The sequence below is a fragment of the Python bivittatus genome, unplaced genomic scaffold (genome assembly GCF_059951505.1).
Source record: "Python bivittatus isolate LINGU-HERP-01145 unplaced genomic scaffold, Pbiv_v1 ctg000270_np1212, whole genome shotgun sequence".
Lineage (NCBI taxonomy): Eukaryota > Metazoa > Chordata > Lepidosauria > Squamata > Pythonidae > Python > Python bivittatus.
The window spans coordinates 392971-405201 of NW_028277050.1; the positions used below are offsets into that span (position 1 = coordinate 392971).

Here is a 12231-nt window from a genome sequence, read left to right on the forward strand (position 1 = left end):
ATTATAAATCTGTCTTTCCAACACTGAACTGCATAGGCATCTCCAGCAACCTAACATTATATCAAAATGGTGACCCATGCCGACGCTGATGTCATAACACAAATCCCACTCTACATACTTGTGTCCCAACACCTGACACAGATATCGAAGTTGCGGTGTTTGCATCAGGATATTGCGACATGTTTTTTTACTTGACCTCCTGCAGATAACGTAAAGTATGTACACCATTGTTGCCCCCCATGCTCAATCAACCCACAATTCTTCAAATAATGTTGTATTCCAAGTTTGGGATATATAATTCAGATGGACATTCACCTCCATAAACTGTATTGATCTTTGTAACACCACATTATCAGTGTATGGATCATCAAACCAAAATGGGGCAATATCGTATGAATAAGTGTTCCCTCACTCATTTTACACTTACCCAGGTTGATAGCCAGCCCCTTTTTAAACATTCTCTGGGGAGTCCAATAAATGAAAATGTTTTGTTGAATTTGTTTCCACGTGAGATAATAAGAAACACACAGTACTAATATTCTTAGTCGTTGATTTGTTAATATGGGATATTTTAATCTTATATTCAAGGGTTTTGCTAATATTTATGTTAGTGATACTTAGTTATTATTTGTAAATATAATACTGTAGGCTTACAATAATCTAAAATGTGTTTCAAAATTCCATATTAATTCAGGTGTTTTAGAAGCTGCTAATGCACCTGGATCAGACTCTCAAATGAAGAGATGCTTTAATTGAATATACTTCTATTTTGCAACTTCAGGCAATCTAAATTACTTTTGCAATTACTCATGATTTAAAAACCTAATTGACAATAAAAGGATCCAGAGTATTAATATTCCTATTTGCCTGTAATTTCAAACAGAAAAAGAGTTATTTGCTATTTTCAAACTAGGATTGTCCCAGCACATAAGGGTCAACAATTATACAACCACCCCAACATCTTCCAAATGTGCTTTGCAGCTTTTAATGCAGGAAATACAATAGCGTGATGAAAACTCATACCAGAGGGAATGGGGAGATCAGGCTGGAGGTAGGAGGGAGTGTGGGATCAAAACGCAGGACACAAATGCAGAATAATCAAGGCTTCACTGCAGTGTTTATTGAGCAGTATGTACTGGAGGGGGACCCCACCAGAAGTTAGTGGGAGGCACTCCCCTACAGGCAAAATGGATGCTCTGATATTTATACAGTTCTACAAGAAGGGGAAGGGAAAAAAAATGTATATGCGTACATATTCATATGATGATGCAGGCGTACCTAAATAAGCAATAGTTCTCAAGTTACTCTCTGCCCCTCTGTTACAGTATCTGTTAACTGCTAGTAAAACAATAGTGTCACAGAGAAGAAGACACAAATTAGTTCAAGGTGCCAAATGCCAGGAAGAAGGCATCCTCCCTCAGGGCAGATGCCTAGGTTGCTATGGGGATGTTTGTGATAAGGAGTTTACAACCGGCCTGGTTCACATCAGCTTCAGGGATGCTTCCACATGCCTTTATGCTTCAATCTTATTAAGGCAATCCCATTCATCCGAGGCCTCTAGAAACTTGTCTTTTTCACCCAAAGATTCATTTTTCTCACCGGAGTAAAATGGCAAATGCTGCGATTTCCAAAGTCCTCTTGATTCATGCCACCCATGGTAGTCAGTGAGGTGTGGGTGGCGTCTGATTGTTTTTCTTCAATGATTCTTTTCTAAAATATTTAGAGATCAGATATTTCACATATGGAGGTTGGTTTCAAAAGTAACACCATATGGAGTTGGTGAGTCCTCACCCAAGCGCATCCCCTCTCTGCTACTAATTGAAGCAGCCATGCTCTTTTTTCAGGCTTCCATGCAAGCTGAAAAAAGACGCAACTGCTTCAACAAATCGACTCATTAAAGTGAATGTATGCCTTACAGCAGCGGAGGTTTTGTTGAATAGTATAGATTTGTATTTCGATTTTTTAATGATGTTTTAATACTGCATGCTGCCTAGAGTCATTTGTTTTGGTGGCCTTATAAATCCAATGTGTTGTTCTTGTTATTGAAATGCAGTCCTCCTTCAAGGTTTCAATTACTTCTGAAATATTTGCAAAACATTCAAAGCCCTAGTACTTACTTGTGGATCGAAATTCTTAGATTCAAAAGTGATTTCCTTTTGAGTGGTCCCCTTTTCACTGAAGATATGAATTACTTCCGGTATGTTTAATTTGACAAGGTTGCTAGAAGCAGCACATTTTGATTCGTTCAGACGACATCCCTGAAAAATCTCTAAACTGCTTATCTTTTCACTGCTTTCAATATGTATAATTTAATCTCTTAGTATCTCCAGCTCTTTAACATTCCTGAGGCTTCCATATAGTTTTATTTATTTGCTGATCTTTTTTCACTTCTAGCATCTTTATCCAAGTTCTCACTGAGTTGCTGTGCCTGGGTGTGAGCTGTTACACTCTAGAGATTGATCCAAAATACTCTCTCCAAACAGAAAGCCCATCAGTCAGAGACCAGGATTGAATTAATGCTTCTCTGTGATGGTTTGGTACATCAAGTGATTTTTTTCATACAGAAAAACTTGAAGGCTCATGAGCTCTCTGCAAAAGCCAAGCATAAATATTGTACTTTAGGAAGAACTAGATTGGAAATCAATTTCTGTGTTAGATCCATGCCCCTCCTGGCTGATCAAGGCTGCCCGGGAGACGACGCGTGATTGGGTCTTGGGTCTGGGCAGTGGTTAATTCTTCCTTGAGGGATGGGGTGGTCCTGCCGGCTATTAAGGAGGAGTTGGTGTGCCGTCTCCTCAAGGGGCCATCGCTCAACCCAACTAGTCTGGACAATTATCATCCAGTCTCCAACCTCCTCATTTTAGGGAAGGTTGTGGAGGAAGTGGTTGCACAGCAGCTTCCAAGGACTCTGGATAAAGCAGATTATCTGGACCCCTTTCAGTCAGGATTCAGGCCAGGTTACGGGACTGAGATGGCATTGGTTGCACTTTTGGATGACCTCTGGCAGGAGCAGGATGGGGGTAGTGCATCCATCCTTGCTCTTCTTGACCTCTCAGTGGCCTTCAATACCGTTGATCATGGTGTCCTTCTGGACCAGCTTCAGGAATTGGGTGTGGGCAGCACTGTGTTGTGCTGGTTCTCCTCCTTCCTCTGGAGTTGGTTCCAGTTGGTGTTGATGGGGGGGACAGGTCCAGCCCACAGCCCCTACTTTGTGGTGTGTCAGAGGGCACGGTCCTCTCTCCCCTCTTCTTTAACATCTGCATGAGGCTGCTGGGTGAGGTGATCCAACTGTTTGGGGTGAGGCATCATCAGCTTTATATCTCCACCCCAGGCCACCTGAGTGATTCCATGGATGTTCTGTCCCAGTGTCTGGAGGCTGAAGGGGCCTGAATGGGGCACAGTGGGCTCCGGCTCAACCCAAGCAAGACAGAGTGGCTTTGGGTACTTGGGCCTTCCATTGTCAAGGTTTTTCCACTTTTAGAAGGGAATGGGGTGGCACTGCCCCAGATAGATGTGGTACACAATCTGGGGGCCCTCCTGGACTCACAGCTCCTGCTGGAAGAGCAGGTGGCATCTGTGGCTAGGAGAGCCTTTACGCACATTCAGGTTGTGCACCGGCTGTGCGCATTCCTGGCCTGGGAGGCTCTGCTCATAGTCACTCATGCCCTCATGACCTGTTTGGATTACTGCAATGCACTCTACATGGGGCTGCCCTTGAAGAGCATTCGGAAGCTTCAACTGGTGTGCCCAGGCCTGGGACCCCAAGTGTGTTAAGGGCCCTGTTTCCTGGTTATATGAACATCTACGGTTATGACTCTTCTTAGCTGCTATATATATTTATTTTTTGTATTGTGTTTGTATTTGGTTTTAATTGATTTGATGATTGTTCGCCACCCAGAGTCACTGGTTTGAGATGGGTAGCCATAGAAATTGAATAAATAAATAGTAAATTCAGAAAATAGTTTAGCGAGTCTTTTCCTATCACACACGTCACTGCCCAGCTAACTTTCTTTTTGCTGGCATGAAAACCAGATTCTTGAATCTTGCACTGTGCTGTCATTATTTAGTATCATCTTATTCAGTTTCTGCTATGATTATTACATTACTGATGCAGGTGAGGAATTAGAAAACATTTATGGTAATGTCTCACAGAAGCTCTTCTCTCTTGTTTGTAACTCACAGCAAAAGGAAGGTCAGTTCAGTATGTTGCAGCTAGTTGGCATGCTGCGGGGCATAGCAGCTGGCATGCGTTACCTCTCAGATATGAATTATGTTCACCGGGATTTGGCTGCCCGCAATATTCTGGTCAACAGCAACTTGGTTTGCAAGGTGTCGGATTTTGGCTTGTCAAGATTCTTAGAAGATGATGCTTCAAACCCAACTTATACTGGAGCCTTGGTGAGTTCTTATGCAAGACAATACTTCTTCATGAATCTGCAGTATTCAGGCAGCATTCTCCGTTTGCACTGTATCCTGTTTCAATGTTATCTTGTGCTAAAGTTGTCGTTGGTCTTCTATCTAAAGAGAAAAATATGATGTATTTCTCTTTATACTGAGGAAGTAGGTAAAAATGGATGGTACACTTTCTTTTGATTGTCCCAAGTTTTATGTAATGAAAATGCCATCTTTTTGGAATGCCCTCTGTATGTGTTTTATAACTACTACTAAAATCAGTAGTTATCTCTTTCTATTTCTCTAAGACGATTACTTGCTTTTTTTATCTGAGAACTGACAACATTTCAGTGCACTTGTTTTGAGCTGAGAGCTGTTTTATGCATACTGCTTTTCTTTTCCTTTAAAATTATAGGGTGGCAAGATCCCCATTCGTTGGACAGCTCCAGAGGCTATCCAGTACCGCAAATTTACATCCTCAAGTGATGTCTGGAGCTATGGCATTGTGATGTGGGAGGTCATGTCCTATGGAGAGAGGCCCTACTGGGACATGTCCAATCAGGATGTAAGTTTTAACGTGTCCTGAACATTAAAAGTACCTGCTCTGAATCAGATGTTTGCTTTTTGGATAGCATTCATGTATAGGCATACCTCGGAGATATTGCTGGTTCGGTTCCAGACCACCTCAGTAAAGCGAATATCACAATAAAGCGAGTCACACAATTCTTTTGGTTTCCCAGTGCATATAAAAGTTATGTTTACAATGTACTGTAGTCTATTAAGTGTGCCTTATGTCTAAAAAAACAATGTACATACCTTAATTAAAAAATACTTTATTGCTAAAAATGCTAATCATCATCTGAGCCTTTTGTGAGTTGCAGTCTTTTTGCTGGTGGAGGGTCTTGTAAAAAAACACAATATCTGCGAAGTGTAATAAAGTGAAGCACAATAAAATGAGGTATGCCTGTATACGCCAGTGGGAGCACGTTCTAATGCTTTTCTTCCTTCATTGTAGGTAATCAATGCTATCGACCAGGATTATCGTCTTCCACCTCCTCCAGACTGCCCTACTGTTTTGCACCTGCTGATGCTGGACTGTTGGCAGAAAGAACGGGTCCAGAGGCCCAAATTTGAGCAGATAGTCAATGCTCTGGACAAGATGATTCGCAAGCCATCTGCTCTCAAAGCGACTGGTACAGGAAATAGCAGGTAGGAAGGGAGCATCAGGGAAGTGTATAAGCCACAGATTGGAGGGAAATGATAGCTGTGTTTTGAAATTTAGAAATGTAGCATACCTTCTAGGTATTAACTTGGAATCTGATGCTTCTTCTGGACAAAGAAAACAATAATCGACAAGTTCCTAATACCTGTTATACATGTAGGGTCAACATGAAGTATGCAAAGTTTTATTACATAGAATCCTGTATTTAAATACTTTGCAAGAGGTAAAATGAGTGAAGGGAATCAAATGCATGGACACTGATGCCAAAAGTAGAGTAGAGGCAGGAATAAATGCATCTGCCAGGACAGGGAATCTTTTGTGATAGTGGCGGTGAGTGGGTTAATAATGCAAAGTGGGCATGACCAGGATTTCCTTGGGAAAGTGAGGGTGGGGTCCTTGGATTTTAGGAAGAGTTTGGGAACTTAAACTATTTCAGATAATGCTTACACTACAGTTTGTGTTTCCCACCACAAAATGTCAGGAAATGCTGTCACCGGTTTTGAGCACTGTGATATGAGGTGTCCTGGAGGCCACAAAAAAAGTTTTTGAGGGCTGTAACCGGCCCTAGGGCCTTAGGTTTCCCACCTCTGATTTTCGTAGGGGCAGTATATATATAAGGGGCAGACAACCATTTAATGGTCTGGGGTCCTAACTTCTTCCTTTCATCCATGGAAGCCAAAGCCTATCTTGGGTTTCTGAGCCTACATCAGTAACACCATATTCTTTCCCAAGTTTATATCCATGATAGCTTGAAAAAGCAAATATAATAGTAACAGCCACAGCTACATTTTGCATGGATGTAACATTATCCTACAATACATAGTGAAAGTTAGTCTTATTTTTTCTTAATTGCTGAGGGAAGGAGTGAAGCTGAAATGGAAGAGCGTTCATAAGAGGTGAGATAAGGTGGAAACAGGAGTATTGTGGCTCATAGTCCACTCTCAGCCAATTATGCAGCACAATGGTGATTATTATTTTGCTCTATTAATAGGGTGCTTGATTTCAGATTTCTGTGCCTGTTAAGTAAACAGCAGTATACTGAGGAGTTAAATGAGGAAAGTTCTTTTTTTTTTTTTTTTTAATATTTTTTTATTTTTACAACAAACACAAAACATACATGGACAAACAAAACCATAAAAAGGCATTAAAAAAAAGCATCTTCCATTTTATAGCGTGTGTCAACCAGTTACCAACTCGTTGGTGCCCCTTTCATAATCTTAAATTCTCATATCATCTATTCAAAATATACTTGTATACTTATCAATTAACAATTATTAATCATTCATAGCTAATCTATAAAATCATTTATTACAAGAAATTTTAACTTTCAATAGGATTAGTAATACATTTTCATCTATCGATTATATGTGTATATATATAATAATTAATATCAAATTTCTATTATAAAGTTTCCTAATCCATTACATTACTATATTTTCTCATCCAATCATTAATAAAAACAAGTTACTTATCTTCTTACTCTAATTTCAAATCTCAGTTTAACTCATCTCTGCACATTTCATAATTTTCAATAACTTCCTCCTGCATAAATAATTTTTAATTTTTCCAATTCTTAAAAGTTACAGTTCTAACCACTATCAGTTACAATATCAGTTACAGTTCTAACCGGGTTACAGTTCTAACCAGATTCTTCACTACATATTTCAACAAAAAAATCTCTAGTTTAAAATCTATATGTTACTATATTCAACCATATGTAAATGTCTAATCTCTTAAAACATTTAGAATCAAATACAATTTTTAACTATATATCTCAGATTTATACTTTATTCCAGCGCTTGCATAATTTTGAGTTCACCCTTTTCATTCAATATCCCAAAATATCTAGCTGTTTATTCCTTTTTCTATATTATTGGATAAGAGAAAGCAATAATAAATATCCTTTCAGACATTCTGCTTTTTGAAGCTTCTGTCAGTTCCATCATTGTTGTATTCCCCTCGTTTTTTCTTTAAACATCTGAAGTAGTTTCTTTCAATATTGTTTTACTTCTTCTTTTTGTGCATTCTTTTAGTACGATTTTCCATTATAATCTTGTATAATCTTTTTCTCACCCTCAGTGCCAAGAACAAGTCTGTCCCTCTTCATTTATCAGTTGATTAACCCTTTTAATTCTCAGTTTATAAGCCTCACAATAATTCTGGTTAATGTTTCTGATTTCTTGTACTATTTCTTCCTTTTCCATTGATCCCGTTTTATGTTTAATTAAGTCCATTTTAGCTTTAGTATCTTTTTTTCTTTCTTTTTTTTGCGGGAATTTCTGCAGCTCTTCTTCCAGTTTTTTATAGTCATCCTCAATAGTTTAAAGATCTTTTTCTGCATTGTGTTTCTCGTATAGTTTATTATCTTGATAAACCTTCATTGAGTCAAAGGATTCTTTATCTTTGTTCTTGCCAAAAATAAAAAAAAAAGAAAAAAAACAAGAGAAAAAAAAAAGAAAAAAAAAAAGAAGAGGAGGGAAAAGACTAAGTCTCTTTAAAAAAAATCCAACTGAGGGGGGAATGGAGAGCAAAGCAGAGCTTCTAGCAGAAAGAAGAGCTACTGCCACTAATCAGGGCTCTTGTGACTAGCTCAAACTTTCCATCTTGATATTTTCAAAATCGCTTTCAACTCCACTTTCTTGTTTATAGTTACGGATGGCACCTGTATAAACATGCACATCCCACTATCTTTTTAGAAAGCACAGGGTCCTTGAGCATGCGTCACAATAGAAGAAAAAAAGCACTATGTTGAGCCTCTAGATGGTAGTGTAACTTTCTTTCATTTACTTTCTCTTAACTCCACTTTCCCCATTTCAAAATCAAAAGGTATAAATTTCTTACAACAATAAAGAAATCTTAGTCAAAAAAAAGGCTTAAGATAAAGAGTTATTGAGTATTAAAAAGAAAAAGCCAATCCAGTTAAAAATATATATTTTTTTAAGAAAAAAACATCTTGCCAATTCCACTAAAAAGGGAAAGTTGAAAAGAAAAAAAATTTCCCCCCCTTTTTTTATAAGGCTCGATCTCGCCGCTTAATCCACTTTTCTTCACTTTTAAAAATCTCTTTAAGTTACTTAAGGTGTTCTCTAAGAATAGTTAAATAGTAAAAGTCCATCTCACCCAGTTGACACCCTTCTCTTCCTTCTTCCTTTGGAGCTGCCCCGGCTTTCGCAGCCATTTTGGCTGGCTCTCCTCCGCCGGCTTCAAGAGCTTCTCCCCGGATCAATCTGGGACTTGCGGCGTCCCTGAGATCCGCGGGACGTGCCCTTTACGATCGCCATCTCTACGGGACGGCTTAGGTCCATCGGGACCGTCCGGGGGAGGAGATATCGGCTGCCATCCTGGGAGCCCAGGATCGCCCGCCGTATCGCCGCGACGCCAGCTCCGCCCTCTCAATGAGGAAAGTTCTTGAAGGCAATGGCTTGTGGATTGAGCAAGGTGTGGATGTTGGATCTGAGTGCAGTATCCAGTGAGCAAAGGGGAAGCCATGAAATTGGTAAAGAGAGGTCTGTCTCTGGCAGTGACGAGGTGACAGTGGAACCTTCTCAACAAAAGCTGGTAATAATGCATTGGAAATTCCTATGTTCCCATGTGTCTTTCCCAGCTTTATAAAACCAGAAGCTTGAGGTCAACAAAGAGGAGCTCCCCGGGGAAAGATGCAGCCAGGATTAGATGAATTCAGAAGTGAGGAAGGAAGTGCATCCTGTTGGCATGGAGAGATTTTCCCATGGGTATCACAAACTTTCATCCAGAGCCAGGAAAGAAGAGAGGAGTCCTTAGTTGTATATAGATTAAAAAAAAAAAAAACTTTGAATGCATAAAGGTGCTTTTATTTCCATCCAAACTTTAAGAGGCAGAAAAGCAGAAAATGTGGTACTTTAGAAGAGGAAGAACAGGAGCCTTCTTTAGCAACATGGTTTAAATTCCATTTAAGATCATTTCAGGTATCAGGTGCACCAGTAGAAAGCACAAATACGACCCATCTAAACCCTGAGGGCTACTTGGCAGATATGTCTTGCAAGACTGGGGTTGGCAGCACTTCCCTGGTAGTGTCTTTTGCATGTTTCAAAAGTCGTATCCTTCACCACTTCTGCAACATTTTGAATGGCTGATGCTGAGCATATGTGATGGAATGGAATTATGAAGGCCAGACTCAGGGAGGAAAACATGTTCTTTCATCTCCTGAGGAGCGAGGGAGAGATAAGAGGATGAGCCTGGCAGCTCCCTGAGGAATTCATAGTGTTGTGACTGGCATTTCTTGGGAGCTGGAGTTTCAGTCTGGGAAGATTCTTGCTAGAGGTTGTAGCTAATAAACATTGCTGGACTGAATTTACATGGTCTCCTGGAGTTCCTTGGGCTAGGCCTGACAGCATATCTCAGTATGTTCTTGTGCTCTTTGAAGTGTCCATCTTCTCTCCTTCTTTATAGACCCTCCCAGCATCTACTGAGCAACTCACCCCCAGACTTCCCTTCACTCTCGAATACCCATGAATGGCTGGATGCCATTAAAATGGGCCGTTACAAGGAGAACTTCGACCAGGCTGGCCTGACTACATTTGATGTCATCTCACGCATGACTTTAGAGTAAGAACTATATCTCCTGTTGTGTGGCAGTACAATTGAGTCTGCAGATAAGTGCCAGTTTGGCTTTCAGATGGATATATCTACATGCTATCTTGTGTTTGCACAATTACAGTATGTTATTTGTATTTGTACACTTAAGAGAGAACAGAACATGGGTCAAAAAACCCTCTCTGGTTCAGATGTGATTTGAAAAATATAGAAGTATTTCTTCTTCAGGAGAAAAGAGAGATATATGAGTCACCTCTGTCAAAAAAAAGGCCCATATCTTTCTGAACAAATGTTATGCATTAAAATTTGTTTCAGTGTGGACTGCCTGTGCAGAATTAGATATTGTTTCTCCCTAAGTGTAGGGAATGGGGAGCATACTTGGCAAGAAAGTATGCCAAGATAGGCCAGATAGTTTTCTTTTTCACTTCTCAAATGTGAGCACAATCAATCATATGTTTCCCTTATCTAAAGTCTGATGCCAAGATAAGGTAAATTTGCCTACAAGACAAGTCTATTACTGTTGACTACACAGGCACATTTGTATGGTGTCCTTGGTGCAAATAAGGAAGTCGTTTGCCATTCTCTTTCCCAGGTTATCTTTTTCATTTTCAAGTCTAGCCTATAACCCTGCATTCCTATCCACGTATTACCCAGATAACCTCACTTACTTCTCAAGCCCAGGTAAGGTTGACCAGGTACGGTTATTTAGTGAGGCCACACACTGATGTACTGTATTGTAAACGCTAAGGCACTGTTTAGCTAGAATGTGTGATTTTGGAAATTCAGACAGAACCAGGATTCTGGGGAACTGCAGTACAACAACACATAGCAGACCACATATGGCCCATCCCTGATCTAGAATATGTCTTTGCATTCTCTTGACCAGCATTAGCTGAAGAGCTTCCAGTACTGACTACTACTAAGTATAACCTAACTTCCCTTGACACGTAGATTGCATGGCAGAGTTCCTTTGGTTAATGAGAATGTGTAGTTATGTTGCTGGCCCAGATTCAGGTTCACAAGCTTTCTGGACCCATCCTTGATGTCCATATATTGATGATCAGCAACCCTAGGGAGAAGGTCTACACACGGGGCTTTATTGGGGAGGAATTCTGAGTGATAAAGCCCATGGACCCCTTGACATAAACGAGTATAGATGCAAGCTTTTTTTTTTTTTTTTTTTCTGTAGGTGGCCCTAGGTGACTTTAAACCCTCACGCCCTTTTACATCATTTAAATGCATGAATATATATACCAAATAAATCTGTGAAAACAGTTGTATTCTCTTTAAAGAATTATATGCAAGTGTTCATCTGCTATTCATCCAGTTAACTGGTTAATTTTACATTCATGTGCATATGGTGGAAACGTCAGTAAAAAAAAAAAAAAAGAAGTATTGAAGACAATGACATAGGAAGTTGATTTATCCGGATCTAGGATTCTGATCCAGATTCATCCTTTTAGCTCAACAGTGATTATATTGTACATACAGTACATCTGTGTGCCACTCCCTTCAAAGATTCTAGGCAGTTTACATCTATTAAACAATAAAACCATGCCATACAAACACCTGTAAACAAATTTGCTAAACAAATTCCCAATCTCCCCTAAACGATTGCCATCTGTTATAGGACACCCTCTGCTTGGAAGGTTCTGTGAAAAGACAGTTTTTACTGCTGTCCCAATTTCAGAGTAAGGTGCTTGACTGAGAATGCTAGTCTCCAAGACTCTACCCTTTGACATCCCAGAGCGAGGAAACCTGCCAGATGGCCTCTTGGCCACTATGTATTAGACAGGCAGACTTCACCTATAGCAGATGAACCTGGAAGTGATGAGGACCCAAGCCACAAAAAGCCTTATAGGTAATTAACAGCATCTTGAATTGGGCCCAGAAGCTGACTGGCAGCCAAAACAGCCCCTACAGTATAGTTGACCTTTTGCTGTACCAATTTTCACTCATCAGCAAGTGGGCAGCCAAATGGTACACCCATTGTACCTTCCAGCCACCTTCAAGGGCAGCCCCACGTAGCACAAGTTGCAGTAATC

The 12231-nt window shown here is 40.0% G+C and overlaps 1 protein-coding gene across 1 annotated transcript in view; it reads left to right on the forward strand.

Moving 5' to 3' along the window:
* Positions 1 to 12231, forward strand: part of LOC103049495 (ephrin type-B receptor 5) — a 172729-nt gene that overhangs the window by 156812 nt on the left and 3686 nt on the right. The window contains exons 13-16 of the mRNA XM_088138560.1: positions 4183 to 4398; positions 4808 to 4957; positions 5408 to 5601; positions 10043 to 10198. Coding sequence (XP_087994686.1) covers positions 4183 to 4398; positions 4808 to 4957; positions 5408 to 5601; positions 10043 to 10198 — 716 coding nt within the window. The remainder of the gene's footprint in view (positions 1 to 4182; positions 4399 to 4807; positions 4958 to 5407; positions 5602 to 10042; positions 10199 to 12231) is intronic.